Source organism: Myotis nattereri (assembly GCF_964212035.1).
Source record: "Myotis nattereri genome assembly, chromosome: 12".
NCBI classification, from domain to species: domain Eukaryota; kingdom Metazoa; phylum Chordata; class Mammalia; order Chiroptera; family Vespertilionidae; genus Myotis; species Myotis nattereri.
This window is the reverse complement of record NC_138087.1, coordinates 70961025-70977868: the sequence shown is the minus strand read 5'-3', so window position 1 is coordinate 70977868 and position 16844 is coordinate 70961025. Positions and strand designations below refer to the sequence as shown.

Here is a 16844-nt window from a genome sequence, read left to right as displayed (position 1 = left end):
TCCCACAGGACTAGTGCAACCCCCATTATGACTCCCACACTGCATTTCGCATTTCATCTTCTTGGTGTGTCTCACTACCACCAACTGGGGGAGGCCAGAGATTGTGTTTTATCCATCTCTGCCTCCCTGACATCTGAGCATGCCACAGATAAGGCCAGGTGTAATACCCTCACATGCCACTTAAAAAAGGGGATACATTCTGAGAAATGCATCATTAGGGCAAATCATCATTGTGCAAACATCATAACTCACTTCCACAAACCTAGGTCCTATGGTATACCACCCTGGCAAATGTGCTCCATCGTTGACCGTTATGCTGAGCCTGACCGTATTTGTTGACCACATGAAGGAAGAGAAGAAGGAAGGGAAAAAAACAGGTGCTATACATGACAAGGGACTAGTATTATTTACTGAGAAACTTTTAACTATCATATTTTCCTTCTCACCGAGCTAAGCCTCCCAGAAGTTGTACCTTCTACTCACTTGGCCCCACCCATTAAGACCTCTTTCCAACCCTTTCACTGTCTTCATAAATAAGAAAGCTATGAACAAACAGAAAGGGCAAAGAACAACATTGTCAAGAATTTTACATACACTCACAGTGGGCCGAGTCTTCCGCACTCATCAGCCTACTAACACTCATTGGAGGCAAGGAGTATTATCATTGCTTTTGGATGATGAAACTGGGGCTTGAGGGGTGGATTAATATACCCAAGGCCACAAAACTGGAAATCAGAAGGCCTGAGTGTAGAGAACCCACATCTTAACCTCTGTACCATGCCACTGTTTCTCTCTCCCAGCACCGCACCACGGACTCCACCCTACATCCCCGTGCAAACACCTAGCCAACATTAATGGACCCTCTAACTCCATAATGGTCAGTGGAAAGTCTGAATGTGTGCACACCAATAGAGCCCAAATGGCAGTCAGGGCACTCCAACTCATCAAACCTCCCACTCACCATTTGCTGCTCCCAATCTGAAAATCAAAGTAGCCTTCTCCTCACAACAGCAGAATGGAATTATTAAGGAGAGAAAAAAAATCAAATTTCCCTACTCTCTCAGTCATCCTCTGCCCCCAGTTCCAGAAACATATTTTTGGACTTCATTTGCTATCAAAAACAGAAATTAGTCTCCAATTTTGGACGTCAAACTCAGTTATTCCTTTTGTTAAGAAGGAAAATTAGCAACAATTCATTCTGGTTGGAAGCCAAGCTCACATCTCAGCACAGAGTGTCATTAAAAATCCCTTAATGACACTGGGTAGATGGCGGCTGGGATGTCTTTAAAAGCATGAACTTGCTCAGCTGCTTGGAATAGGCTTACGGGGTTTATTCCAACCTCAATCCCTTGTCGCTTTAACCTAGGGATCAGTTCGTATTTAAGGAAGACATGGCTTGAGGCATTTTTCCCTTCCATGATTTTGTGCACTTAGACTTTGCTAATGCAGAGGTTTGAGGAAAACAAAACAAAACAAAACCCCCAACAATTCCACTCTAGGGGGTATCCACAGCTTCCTGCACCAGCTCAGGGCCATTGCTGAGCAAGTCGTTCATTAAGTACGATAAGGAGAGAGAAACAGTTTCACAGCGTATAATTACGTTACCAGCTCCATCGCAGATCTCGTTTTCATTCTGACTGAAGCCCAGCCTCGCCTTCTCCCTGCTCTCTCTCTCGAAAAGATATTAAATGTGGGATGGAGTTCAACCTATTCTTCCTGATTTCAGTATATTAATATGGTTTATTGGTGTTGCATGGCCACCTCCCACCTGGGTGTTCTGAATCTCAGCTCAATTTATATTTTCCCCTCTTCCTGGGCTCTGGGGCAAAGATTGTTTCGTTTTCATGTTGGGGGAGAACTGTGAGGTTGATTGCAGGTTCTTATCTTTGGGGATGGGAACAAAAACCTGGGGAGTGAAGTCAGTCATACAAGAGGAGGCAGCCTCTGATTTCTTGCACTGTCATTCCCCAGGACATATCTTCTCAGGACATCTGGTCTACCTGTCAGCTCTCTCTTCCTTCATGTGTTTCAAAGACATACTTTATTCTATGTCTACTGAGTCAGAGGGTCTGTCAGGGATCAGAAGACGTTAGGCCATGAATAAGCTCTGGCTCTTGCCCTTGAGGAAATTGAAGTCCAGCCACTGAAATAATTTCTTCAGAGCACTAACACTGTGTGGACACTGTCCAAGGTGCTGAATGCAATATGCAAAGCAAACAAATGTAACCTCTATCCTTATTTTTAAAAAATGTCTTTATTGATTAAGGTATTATATATGTGTCCTTATCCCCCCCCATTACCCCCCTAACCTCCCACTCATGCCCTCACCCCCCTGTTGTCTGTGTCCATTGGTTAGGCTTATATGCATGCATATAAGTCTTCTGGTTGATCTCTCCCCCTTACCCCCACCCTCCCCTACCTTCCCTCTGAGGTTTGACGGTCTGATTGATGCTTCTCTGTCTCTGGATCTATTCTTGTTCATCAGTTTATGTTGTTCATTATATTCCATAAATGAGTGAGATCATGTGATATTTATCTTTCTCTGACTGGCTTATTTCGCTTAGCATAATGCTCTCCAGTTCCATCCATGCTGTTGCAAATGGTAAGAATTCCTTCTTTTTTGTTTTACCACAGCATAGTATTCCATTGTGTAGATGTACCACAGTTTTTTAATCCACTCATCTGCTGATGGGCACTTAGGCTGTTTCCAAATCTTAGCTATGGTGAATTGTGCTGCTATGAACATAGGGGTGCATATATCCTTTCTGATTGGTGTTTCAAGTTTCTTGGTAAGCCCTATTCTTAAGGGGCTTACCCTATGGCGAGAGACCCCAGTGTTAACTAAATATGTATAGAATTGCAGACTGACAAAAGTGCAATCAAGGAACAGAGCAAGGCTTGAGGAGAAAGATTAGTAAAGGATCTAACAGAGGCTAGGTTATGAAAAAAAGAGGCCAATCATGGCAGGGTGGATGAATTTTGTCCAGGAGAAACTCGCTCGGAGAGGTGGGGAGAAATGTTTCAGGCAGTGAGAACAACCTTCCCAGATGCCCTGGGGCAGGATGTAGCCAGGGATATTTAAGAACTGATGTAAAGAGAGTGGCAGAAGGTGAGGCTTGAGAGGCAGGCCACAGCTTGATCTTGGCAGGGACTGAAAGGTCATGTTAAGAAGTTCGGTCTCACCCTAGCTAGTTTTGCTCAGTGGCTAGAGCATTGGCCTATGTACTAAAGGGTCTCGGGTTTGAGTCTGGTTAAGGGCATGTACCTTGATTGCAGGCTCTATCCCCGATATGTGTCTCTCACATTGATGTTTCTCTTTCAGTGTCTCTCCCCCTCCCTTCCACTCTCTCTAAAAACCAATGGAAAAATACCCTTAGGTGAGGATTAACAACAAAACAAAGCAGTTTGGTTTCTATAACAAGTAAGTACCTGCCCAGTTCCAAGGGCAGATACAGTGCTGATGAAACACTGAGAGGAAGCAAGATTTAATGCAGGGGAATGGTTCTTAGGAATGCGGCAATTGGTCAATGACACAGACATAACAGTAACGAGACAGGAGGTAGACGATGGGATCATTAGAAAGGTAGAAATACAGTTCTATGTAACTTTCAAACTTGCCTGGAAGAAAGTATTTCTGACTGGGGTTTTCTCTGAAGAAGTTTTGGGTTTTTAAGAACATTTTCTGGAGGAAGGAGATAATTAAGTGAGGACACAGAGATGGGTAAGTTCCAATATCTGGAAATTAGGAAGGGTTTTCCTGGTGGACAGCAATGTTTAGGCAAATGTACATCAAGAGGCAGATACAAGGTAAGGCCTTGTGTAGCCAGCATTAAGTATGTGTGAAGGAGTAATGGGCCAAAAAGGCAGAGGCCATGCTGTAGAGCACTTGTACACCTGAACATGGTCCATGGTGCCCCAAAGATCTGCCATCAACCTGGGAATGGGGGGTACAGCATAGGGAATATAGCCACTAATACTATAATCACAGTGTACAGTGTCAGGTGCATACTTGAATGATAAGGGGGAATCACTTGGTAAATTACATCGTTATCTAACCATGATGCTTTTCACCTAAAAATAATATAACTTAACATTAAATGTCACCTGTAATTGAAATATTAAAAAATAATATATGAAGCCCAAGATTATTCCAGAGTGCCAACTGTCCGAGGAAATATTCTTTTTAGACAAGTTGCTTGGCAGTGTGTGGCTCAGCAGCCACCTCTGGTGTGGTGCGATTTTCCCCTCTAAGAGTTGGAAATCACTGCAAACTAGCCCTGAAGTCAATTAGGAACCTCATTCCGCATTAAAGACACAAAGCTTCAGATTCGCTCACTCTCCTGGCTGAAAGGCCTGAATTAGGGGTGGAAGCAAATAAATGTAGACCAAGATTCATTACATACACTTCTGTGTTCAAAAGCAGCTACATGTGTGGCATATAAATAAACAAGGTCATCTAATGATGAACATTTCTTAGGCTGGCAAGGAACCTTTAGACTTCAATTCCTCAGTCACAGGAAACAGAGAAGACTTGAATATCAACTTACTAAAACCCCAAACATGATGCTAACAATTTAACTTGACCTTAAAAAACAGACCTTTTGGCATGGATATTTTGATGCAATAGGAATATCAACATAAAAAAACCAACAACAACCCACATGTCACAGAGAGAGAGAGAGAGAGAGAGAGAGAGAGAGAGAGAGAGAGAGAGTGTGTGTGTGTGTGTGGCTTAGCCAAATGAAGTATGCAAGAGACAGCCCTGATCTACACCCATTCCTGAGTCTCACTCCATTTCTGAGTTTAGGCAAAAAATGATGACACTCATGGAAGAGATAGTGAAGAATAAACAATCTGCAAGTCCTAAAAATTAAGTGTTTTTAAAGCTTATATCCAGATAAAATGGCTCTGAATCAAAATCCATGTGCCCAAGCCAAATGCATGCCTTCCCTTTTCTTCTACAGCTTCCTAGAAATGCAGTCATCTATTCTCAAGAAATTCTCTATGATGGGGAACTCATTACCTTGCAATGACCCCCTTCCAATATTAAAAAAATATTATCACAACGACTAACATTTATACGATTTATTGAGCCACTGCTAGGTCTCAGGTACTGAGCTAAAAGCTTTACGGGCATTATTTCATTTATTCATCACAATAACTCTATAAGATAAGTACTGCTATTATCCCTACGATATAGACAATGAGGCAGAAGCTGAGAAAGTAAAGATATTTTCAGACTAAGGTTAAGTCTTCTCTCATCTCTGACCACCCACATCACCTATTGAGTTCTAATTTTGCTTCCTAGGGACTTCCAGAACAAACCCGTACCCTTTTCAAGACAAATATAATTTCTATGGTAATTTTTGTGGAAGTGTGGGGCATGGGAGGGTCTTGGATCAGGGGTCAGGATCACTTGGGCCTTCAGACAATTGCTTCACTTGTGGGTGTTAATCTGACACAATCACATGTGTGCAAAATGAGGATGCTAAGCCCTGCCTCACACTTCTGCTATGAGAACTGAAGAAGTCACTTCATGTAAAGTATTTTGAAAATTGCAGTGTTTATAACAGACATGCGCAATAGTATTAAGTTTATTTTCGTCTAGGTTCCTTCAACTCTCACAGAATGATTCTATTCCACCCTTTCCTTAAGAGGTCACTGGATATCTACAAAGTTTTTCCAATACCTTGACTACAATCCTCTCCTTTGGATAACTTCAAATACAACATTCATCGTCTCAAAGCACAACTCCCAGAACTGAAGAGAACAGAACAGAAAACTCTAGCTGTTGTGTTATCTGTCTGCATTAGCATGGAAACATCTCACCCACTTAACCTAGAAAATGTACTCCTTTCAAAGCTGTCTCTTCCACTGGCCAGAATATTGGGTGACTATATCCTGACTTACACTGGGAGCCTCAAGGGATGGACAAACTAACAGGAGTTTTTAATATTAACCAACTACCATTCATTAATAATGCTACCTGCATGGCAATTTGGATGAAGCCCAAAACGCTGTGATCAGGGCTGCTTTGTTGTAAAACTAATAGTGGATCATTCACATTATATTCAGTGCTATGAGCTACCACTGGAGTTGTGCCATGAGGCAGCTCCATTAATATGACATTGATAAAATCAAAGATGGAAGAAACCAAAGCCCCTCACCAGGGCTGCAAAGGGTCTCAAGGAGTTATTACATCTATTAGATAGAAGGAAAGTAACACAGAGATATTGATACAGCTCTCAAACTTCTGTTAAGGGAACACCTAAAGTTCTCACTGTAAACATTAATACTCGGGCTCCACTCCTAGAGAATATGATTCAGTATTCTGGGGATCACTGGCCCCGAATGAACCAAATACAGATGATTTATAGGCTACAGCTGAAAAAACAGTGCTGCATTCAGTAAGTTTGGATGCAAACCCAGGCCACCTCTTCAGTATGTGCTTAGCAGGGCAAAAAGCCACTGGTGGCCTTCAGAAGGCTCAGACAAAGGAAGGGGTGCTATCTGCCAAGGGCTTGGATGGGGCTGCGTATTTACTGTTCTTGCCAGCTGGGCTCTGGACAAGTGCTATATCGTGCTGTCCTTTCCCTATAATGGGCAGTAAGTATCAAGTATAACGACGTTGTAGCACAAGGGCAGAATTCACTTTCTTCCTGAACACCAAACCCATTACTCAGCCCCACCTAATATTTCAGCACCACGGACAGCTCACAAGGCAGGCTGACAGCTCTCTACTAAGACTGGGCTGGCAGCTCAGCAGCTAAAGGTTCATGGGGGCAGGTGAGAAAGGCAGGCGAAAGCTACCTCGTCCATGGTCCATCTTAAAGCAGTAAGCCATTCACTTTATATAAGTGGTAGGCAACAGAACGAGTATTTGAATTCATGTTTGTATTATTCTACAGTCTCTGCTCTTAGTTACTAAACTATTTACCACAGCCTTGATCATGTTACTTAGCCTCTTAAGGCTCTCATTTATACATGCGTGAACATTAATGTTGAAAATATAAACGTCTCCAAGGCATTCTACAGTGAAGAATGAGGGTGAAACGCACGGTCACATGCCATTAATAGTGACCTTAGCATAAGAGTGCTAAACAATGAGATTGGAAAAATCAGTAGGTCAAAGTTTGCCTCTAATTTGATAGGCATAAACCAAACGTCTTTAAGCCAGAAACTGAATATATACAATATGAGAAATACTGGACTTATTTGTATTTTAAAGGAAAATCGAGTAGGGGTTCATTCACCATGGTGAAGTGGGAGCAATCATAGGATGTATTATTAGAGGTCTGGGTGTTTCAGAGAAAGGAGGTGAAAGTTCCACTATGAACAGAAGATACTGAAGGAATTGTTGTCATGTTCTAAACCCTTTCACTTAAAACTGGAGATGGAATTGAGTTACATTGAGGCAAGGCTGACAAATAAAGGGCCAGAATCTCAAAAGCATGCAATATATATCCAATGGGAAAAGATTTTTTTAAAACATAAAAGGTACTAATATGGTCGTCCCCTCAGGGAAGGGCCTGGATTGGGAAGGAGCATAAGAGAACTGAGGTGCTGGACATGTTTCTTGGTTTGATCTGGGTGGACTCCTGTGTAAAATGTCATTTAGCTGCATAGTTGAGATGCCTTCTTTATTGCATTCATGACAAACTCCAATGTATTTGAAAAAGGCAATGTCAAGTGAGAACCAGGGTTTGGAGAGCGTAACGCAGAACAACTTTCTGGAGGGCACTTTAGCAATAGATATCAAGCACCTAAATCAGTTCCTTGGGCCATGCTTTGTAAATGATTATACTGACTACAATGTCTCATTAATTCAAATTAATTGAGGGAAGTGTAAATGGGAGGATATAAGATACTTATAAAGTACATTTATAGGAAATGAGATAAGAGTATTCTTCAGGAAATTCCAACCAAGCTTGTACAGGCTTCTCTGTCATATTTTTAAATTACTAAATAAGATTTTGCAGGGAGGGGGGCATTTTTAGTTTGGAAGAGGACCCACAAGCATGATAACCAGCCATGGGTTATCTGATATAGCTCAATCTTTCTGCACTCACATTGGAATTTTTTTTTTTTAATCCTCACCCAGGGATATTTTTCTCCATTAACTTTTTTAGAGAAAGAGAAGGCACATTGATGTGAGAGAGACACCTGATTGGTTGCCTGTCACACGTGCCCTGACTGGGGCCAGGAATTGAGCCTGCAACCAAGGTACATGACCTTGACCAGGAATTGAACCCAATGTTCTAACCACTGAGCGAACCCGGCCAGGGCTGAAATTCTCTATTTAAGGAACCATATCCTTGCCTGTGGCACAAATGCAGTGTTTAGTTGTATTCAAACAGCCCAGGACTCTAAAGGATAAGGACCTCTTCCAAAACCTTTGAATGCCCCCTTTCCTCTGTGACGTAATTCTAAGGTGAAACCATGCGTGGAGGATATTTGCAGAGCCAGGGGCGCAAGGTGCCTGATACATATGAAGCGTCCTTGATGCTCAGCTCTTACCGTCTGCAATGAAGTGCTCGGGCACGTGCAGGGTCACCTTCACTGTGAGTGGACAGGACATCTGAGTGCCGCACACCATGGCCAGGATGCAGGAGCTCACGGCGATCAGCGTCAGCGCCGTCCTGTTCACTGGGCTTTTCAGCAAACCTAGTGGCACAAAGACACACAGACACCTAAGTCTCTGAGGCGAGGAAAGGGGCATAGCGCTGAGGGTGGAAATCTTGTTAATTTCCAAAAGGGGAGCTGGAAAAAGCAACCGTATTTTCCAAATTCTGTGTTTGCAATGGCGTCTCAGTGGCCCCTCATTTGGGCTTAACTCTCTGAACATGGGCTTATTATTCCTTTTGGTAAAGACAAAAAGTAATAAAGCTTCCTGAAAATCATGGCAGTTCTCCACTCCTCCACTCCCATTTAGGTTGGTCATTCTTGATAATAATTAGATGATGTGATGTTAAACTGTCCACTGTTTTGGGGGGCCAGTGAGAAGATTCTGTGATGTTGAATTCATAAGGCCGAGTGGAATGAGTGTGGACATTGGAGTTTGACAGTCATGGGTTCAGATTTGAACTTTAGCTCACGTTGGCTGTGGGACCTGCTTCATCTCTGAACTCTGGTTTTCTTATATGTAGGAGGAGGGTAATAGTACACAACTCACAAGTTTGTTGTCATGATTACATGACAGCGTGTACTTATCATGTCTATTACCTAAAAAGATTTCACTTTCAGAAACTGTCAGAAGCTGATCAGTTCTTCTCATTTTCGCAGGCCTTTGCTGATCACCTACCATGTGAGAGACACTCAGCAGAATAAGAATAGTTCCTTTTATTTGGGAACTTATCAGCTGGGCGAAAGGAGGCTTAACCACAGCTAATTAGAATTCAAGGCGAGTTGTGTTAAGAGCTAACAGACAGGGAGTAGGATGGGGTGGGGAGTTTTGCCTGGGAAAATTAAAGACAATTTTACGATGCACCAGAATGAGTAGATTGGATCTGCATGGCAAGGAGACCACTGGGCCAGCAAAGAAAACCCATGGATTATGTCCCGAGCCCTCACTGTGTCTCATTCTGTAGGCTTTGCTATTCATATCTATTTTCCAGGTTTGATTTACCATTTTTTAAAAAAGAGCAAATTTCTATTACCCATGGGGCTGTTCTTTGGAGCAAACCTTTATGCCCAAACTCCTGGACATCTCTCTATGCATGTCCCATGAGCATGACAAACAGAACATGTTCAAAGCTGCACACATTATCTTTTCCTGAAAACAACCTCCTCCTCCTCCTCCTCCTCCTCCTCCTCCTCCTCCTCCTCCTCCTCCTCCTCCTCCTCTTCCTGGGCTCTCCAACTATTAAAATACCACCATTTACACTGCTCAGAAACCTATATGTCACCTTTTGGTCTCCCTTCTTCCTCCCTTACAGCATCTAAACAGCCATGCAGTCTTATTTATCCTATGTCTTTAGCATTTTCCCCTCTTTCCCCTCACTTCTTCTATTGGGTGTTGCTTGTGGGAGGAGGGAGGTGTAGGCACATCTTCCCATCACATTCCCTGCTGGAACCCCTAGAGCTTCTCCACAGCATCTGGCTACAGGAGGGACCTCATGCTGCTCAGCCCGGCATCTGAAACCTTTCAGGACAGATCCTCACACTCACACCTCCTGTTGCCCGCCCCGACCTGGCCCAGGTGCTGGCAGAGCTGCAATACTACGTTGCCACCGCAATCAACACTCTCCATCCTGCCACTATTAGCACCGACATGCTTTCTTTTGCATAAAATTCCACTTGCTTCCTTGCACCCCATCACTCACGGAGATGACTGGTACATACCAATTCCTCTCCATTTAAACAAACTGCAGTTGATGCGTTACCCAAAATATCTTACTCAAACACTAGGCAGTGGTTCTCAACCTGCTGGCCCTTTAAATACAGTTCCTCATGTTGTGACCCAACCATAAAATTATTTTCGTTGCTACTTCATAACTGTAATGTTGCTACTGTTATGAATCATAATGTAAATATCTGATATGCAGGATGGTCTTAGGCGACCCGGGAAAGGGTCGTTCGACCGCCAAAGGGGTTGAGAACCGCTGCACTAGAGTCTAGTAACTGGATGTAAACTCCTTGAGGGCAGGCACTGTGTATTTTGCTCACTACTGTCATCCAATGCCTACTGCAGTGTCTGGAATATGGTAGAATCTCAGTAAATGGATAATCCTTTCCAGGAACAACAGTAATGGTATGAGTAACCAGACACAGGAGCTGACCAATCAAAAAAACATGCCAAAAATAGCCAACAATGCCAGGCTGATGGGCCCTAAAGGAACAAGGGCCCATGTGACAGTCCACTTTGGGAGTTTTTCTTAATGAACAGCGAGCTGCTTGAGAGAAGGGATCCTGTCTTCACCTTCTTGATGTCTCTCATTCTAACCTCATGGACTGGAACCTAATAGTTGCTTCATTTGAGAATAGGATCCTTAACATTACTGCCAGTCCTAGGACAATGCATAACTGATAGTACAGACTGTTCTTATATTTGTGGCCATTATATTTATCAAGTGAAATAGCAGATGAAATAAAACAGATGTTTCTGGTGAGATGAAGAATCCCTAAATCTAAAATGACCATAAAAAAAGGAAACACTTTTTAAAATATATATTTTTATTGATTTTATTTTTTTTTAAAGAGAGGAAGGGCGAGGGAGAAAGGGATAGAAACATCAATGAGAAAGAAACATCAACACTGGTCAGCTCCAACCCAGGCATGTGCCCTGACCGGGAATTGAACTGTGACCTCCTGGTTCATAGGTTGATGCTCAGCCACTGAGCCACACCAGATGGGTGGAAACACATTTTATCTCTCATCTGGGAGCCACGAGAAACTATTTCAAACTCTCACAATATAAACATTTACTAACTAGATAGCATAGCAAGCTAACATCAGTATTTTCTCCTGTAGAGTATAGATTAGGGGTTGGTAGCTTGTACAAGTCTTTCCATAAAATGTCAACATATTACCATGAGCCTGGCTAGTTAACAAAATCCCCAAATATCAGCATGAGCAGCATGGAGTTTTTACTTTACGTTCTATGGAATTGGTTCTGAGGGAAAGAAGATGTTGGGATGGGTCCACCATGAACAAATTCTCGGGAGGTAAGCCAGGTCAGACAGAGGGTGAGAGGTAGTGAGAAGCCCCTGGCATTGGCAAGGTGGATGCCCTGGATGGCCAACAGCATCTCTGAAAATGCATCTCTGGGACCTGGTCAACACAGCTGCAGACAAGGGTGTGGTCAAGACATTCCTTTTCGCTAATCAACCAACCATGTGGCATCCACAGGCTGATTCCTGAAGCAGGAAGAGCTGAGGGGCAGGCGTGGAGCTGCTCATACTGTCTCCCTGGACCCGTGCGGGGTTAATTGCATCGCCCGTGTCATTTAAACCTTCACTGGAATCCAGGGTCGTTAAGAGTGAACGGGGCGGTGAGGGAAGTCACATCAGCTTAATGGCCCCCTGTTTTCTCATCTAAACATCAGGAGTAAAATGACATCTCCTTCAGGATCCTTGTAAGAACTAAACGAGACAGCAGATGTCAAATGCCTCACACAGTGTCTGGCTCACGGAGGCGCTGGTAAATGGCCGTTTCCAAGCCGTACGATGGTATTCACCTCCTCACTGACGGAAGAAACAGGACTCATCTACCTCTTTGTCCAACACGTTACCAGAACATCCTAGGAACTGATTCGTTCTTTATAGAAACGGAAGACAAAAAAGAATAGTGAGCAAAGGGAGTGTTATCAGAAGAGGGAGTGGGAGACAAGATGAAAATAAACTGCGTCCTGCGTCCTGGGGCGGCACTCGCTTGGTGAACGTCTGAGCCACCCTAGCTGGCTCTGAAGTCCGAGGAGAAGAAAGCATGTGGGTGAAGTCTCCACTCAGGCCAGATGACAGTGGGAGCAGACATGGGGACTGGAGAGTTTCCATGGCAACGGGACCTGGCAGAGACTTCACAGTGGGACTTTTTAAGAGTAGTTCCTGGCCCAGGGACCTAAAGAAACATCAGCACGTAGCTCTGAGTATGTGCTGTGGACAGCACCAAGGTGGAAACTCTACCTCAGAGTACCCGCCCCTCCTCTTCTAGGTTCTGCATGGCACTGTAGGAACAGGGACAGGGGAGAGAGCCTCCCTTTGTTCAGTACTTACTGTGATCCAGCCACTATGCCTAGCATTTACATCTATCCATCCACCCGTCCATCCATATATCATCCGTCCGTCTATCCGTCCATCCATCCATCCATCCATCCATCCATCCATCCATCCATCCATATATCCATCCAGTCAACCAACTTTTATTGACCTGTAACTCTTTCCCTGCACTGTTCTAGGTACAGGGGAAATGATATTGAACAAAACAGCCAACATCCTTGAAACTTACATTTTAGTGCAGAACAATCACTCATTCAACCTTTACAGTGAACTTTTATTACTGCCCTGTTTTACAAACAGGTGAGCAGAGCAGTGAAAGGACTTTTCTAAGGTCATCCAATCATACGTGACAGAGACAGAATTAGAACCATTTTTCCCATTCTCTGCCCCATATCATACTGTCTCCTACTTCACCACAGAATAAGGGTCAGGTTGCAACAGCATGATGCCACCCAGGGGCCCTTGTGGGCCTTTGCAGCCAGACATGCCTATGTTCACAAACATGCCTCACTTAACCACACAATCCCCACATGACACCTACCAATTGGTCTAACCCTAAGAAGACAAAATGTCTTCATCCGAAAAATGGGAACGGTGGTCTTCTTTCAGAGCTGATATGAGAACAAAATAAGATCATTCAAGTAATTGGAACAAAAGAAGAGTTTGGTAAGTGATAGTTCCAGATCATGACATGAGCATCCACAGAAAGCCAGGGTCACAGTTACCCCTGGCATACACCCCAGCTTGCAGTTCCCGTCCCATCCCTTTCAGGGGAGCGAGCTGGGCTGTACGAACAGAATTTAATCAGGAATATTGATGGCTGGAGCTGGAGAAAGTTAATCTAATTTTCCTCTCATTCCCCCTCCCGCTCACCCGCAACCCCTCTCGTGGCAGAAGAGGACGGCGTAAAATGCATTGCTGGGGAAATTCGACAGGAAATAACTCAGCATTGTTGATCCGCATGCTGCCTATAATTTGGGGTTTGATTGATTCCCTGTTTGGAAATGCCAGGTTGAGAGAAGAAAATCAAATTTAAGTTAAATTTTGAATTAAATCAATCACATTTTACAATGAAGAAAATAGATCTAACCCCATCAGTCCAGTGTGTGTGGAAAACTTAAAGCTGCCACAGGCCCATTGATTCCTTCCTCCCAATATTCCTGGGGCCCAAGAGACTAGGCCCTGCGCCAAGAAGTCATTTCTTTCTTTAAATGGCATGTGGAGTGAGGGTGGGAGGGGGAAGACTGGGATTCTAAGAACCCAGGACATTAGGGTGCAGGATCCCAGGAGGAATAGGCTGGGGCTTGGTTCTAGACCAGGGGTGGGCAAACTTTTTGACTCGAGGGCCACAATGGGTTCTTAAACTGGACCGAGGGCCGGAACAAAAGCACGGATGGAGTGTTTGTGTGAACTAATATAAATTCAAAGTAAACATCATTACTTAAAAGGGTACGGTCTTTCTTTTTTTTAGTTTTATTCATTTCAAGCGGGCCGTAGTTTGCCCACGCTGTTCTAGACGTAGGAATTTATATCCAAACTCTTCCATTTCAGAGTTGTTTAAGTTTTGGCAAGTTCCATACAATCTCAGAGCCTCAGTGCTCTAACCTATAAAGTGGGAATGCTCATCTCTGATTGATAAAGAAGTTGTGTGGATTAAAGGGGAGAGAATAATTACAACATTGAGCACGAGCACTCAGAGATCTATATGCTTTTGGTATCTTTCCTTTCATCTCAAGTCCTCAAAACCTCACTGCCCAACACTTGTCATCTACACGGATATCAGCAGGACGTATGGCACTTTGGTTTAAGCTAAAACTCTGGCTTTTACACTTAGCTGCTAAACCCCATGGAGAAGTCGCCTTACTCCTCTCCACTAAGCTTCAACATCCTTACCTGGGAATTGAGTCATTCAATAAGTAGTTATTTGATGTGCACCTGCTATGTGCCAGGTGTCATATTTCTTGCTCTCTGATGATATCTGGTGTCTATAACCATGTCTGAATATATCAGGTTTGATTGATTCCCTGTGTGAAAATGCCAGCTTGAGAGAACAACCTATGAAAGGAGTGAATGAATGAATGAATGAATGTTGAAATGTTGTTCCCCATTCTACCAAGAGGTGTCAGTATTGGAACATTGCTATTGGCTCTTTTCTAGTCAAATGCATTCAGTCACTTTCTTCAGCAAACACTGGTCCCTGGCTGCCCAGAAATCAATCATACCTGGAGCCCTTGGGAAGTCACCGTTAATCCTGCACACCAGGGCGACCACTGCAGACTGCTGGTGCCCCATTAACCTCACTGAGCGCCTCGGGGGTTCCTGTCACACCTGCACTCCAGGATCTCTGTGCTTCTTTGCTTTATTTCTGGAAACTAAAATTGGGACACATCGTCTGACAACGGCCAGTGTCACGCTGGAGGCAGGAGGAAAGAGTATCTGAAACTGGGGCTTCCCCAGAACTCTAGGAGAGGCGGCCGCCTCTCCTCAGCCTGACTCCTGTCCGGATTCTGCACAGGCTGCTCCAGCATGATATGCCAATATGGAGCATCATTACCCCGTCTCGCCCACCTAGGCCAAGTCGCCCTCCTCTCCCCCTCTCTAACTCTGCTAGTTTCTGTGTCCTCTGGCTCTCTGACCTTGGCACTCTCAAGTCCATAGAATCCTTTAAATCATTTGTAATTTCCCCCATCCCCCACCTTCCATAGGATTTTCCTCCATGAGATCTTTGCACACTTGCAGAGACAGCAAACTCAAGCCTTCCCGGGCAACGATGCTGCTCTCAGACACTTGTACAAAACAGTCCCAGAATCTCACTCTCTGAACCAACTCCTGCTGCCATGTCAAGTAGGATGCACCTAATACCTCCTCTTCAGGGCAGCTCGTTAGTTAAAGGTGGCGATGAGGCTACCTGGAGCCTTTTTTGCTCCAAACCAAACATTGCTAGCTTTATTTTGCTAAAGTCATATTTTGAGTCTCTTTATTATACTTTTCTTTACAATGGCTTTCCTAGTAAATGATATGCCATCATCATCATCACCACCACCATCACTATTAACATTTATAAAAATGTGTGAGCCAGATAGTATAACTAAATATTTTGCACAAGCCTCTCATGTAACCTTCACAGAAACGTATTGAGATCCTGTCTATAATCATGTACGTTTACATGTGAGGAAATTGAGGCCTCCACTGGCCAAAGGCTATGCAACTCAAAGGTAACTGGGCTGAAATTGGAAAACTCTTTGACTTCAGAGTCCAAGCTCTACCCTTTAAAAAATATGTTTTCATTGATTTTTAGAGAGAGAGAAAGGGAGAGGGATAGATAGATAGATAGATAGATAGATAGATAGATACATCCATGAGAAGAAAGAAAATCCATCGGCTGCCTCCTGCACATCCTCCACTGGGGATCAAGCCCGTAACCCAGGCACGTGCCCTGACCGGGAATCAAACTGGTGACCTCTTGCTTCCTGTGTTGATGTTCAACCGCTGAGTCACATTGGGAGAACTCAAGCTCTAATCTTTATCCTCCATCACCTCTCCATCAACATGCTAATGTGGCTAGATCACTGAATAATCAACCTTAACTGCCAAGCCGCCTGTAGACCTCAGCTTGCCCTGTGATCCCCTGGAGATTGTGGGTGGAATGACCTCATCATCCCACCTGATGTTGACCTCAGGTTTTCAAAGGAACCTCTCTTAATTACCAACCAGAACTTTAGAAGGAGGGCAGAAGGTGAGAGGAGCTAGCTAGACAGCTGTGTCTCCTCCTCTCTGACCCCAGAAAATACTACATGGCCTCCACTAGTTCCTTGTGCTGCGTGGGGCCATGGTGTTACCTGTGAGGTCGCTGGGGAACACTGTTGGCCAGCTCTGCTCCACGAATAAGAAGAGTTTCTATAGTGCAGGCATGGACTGTGGCACCCACTGGCAACAGGCGCTGAGTGGGGCTGCAGAGCCTGGCTGTTTGGGTTTCTCTATGGCACCTGCAGGTGGCTGTGCCTGTACGTGGAAAGAGGACTTCAAGGTGAGGACAACTGGGATGGGCACAGTGGTGGTGGTGGTGGTGGTGGTGAAAATGGCACACACAGTGCCATATTTTTTCAGTTCTGATTTTCCAAATTGTTCCCA

At 44.0% G+C, this 16844-nt stretch overlaps 1 protein-coding gene across 2 annotated transcripts in view; it reads right to left on the bottom strand.

Moving 5' to 3' along the window:
* Window positions 1–16844, bottom strand: part of ASTN2 (astrotactin 2) — a gene marked incomplete at its 5' end in the record, with an annotated part of 643478 nt that overhangs the window by 448981 nt on the left and 177653 nt on the right. For both annotated transcript variants that reach the window (XM_081102944.1, XM_081102945.1), the window contains one exon: window positions 8518–8664. In XM_081102944.1, the coding sequence (XP_080959070.1) occupies window positions 8518–8664 (147 nt within the window). The remainder of the gene's footprint in view (window positions 1–8517; window positions 8665–16844) is intronic.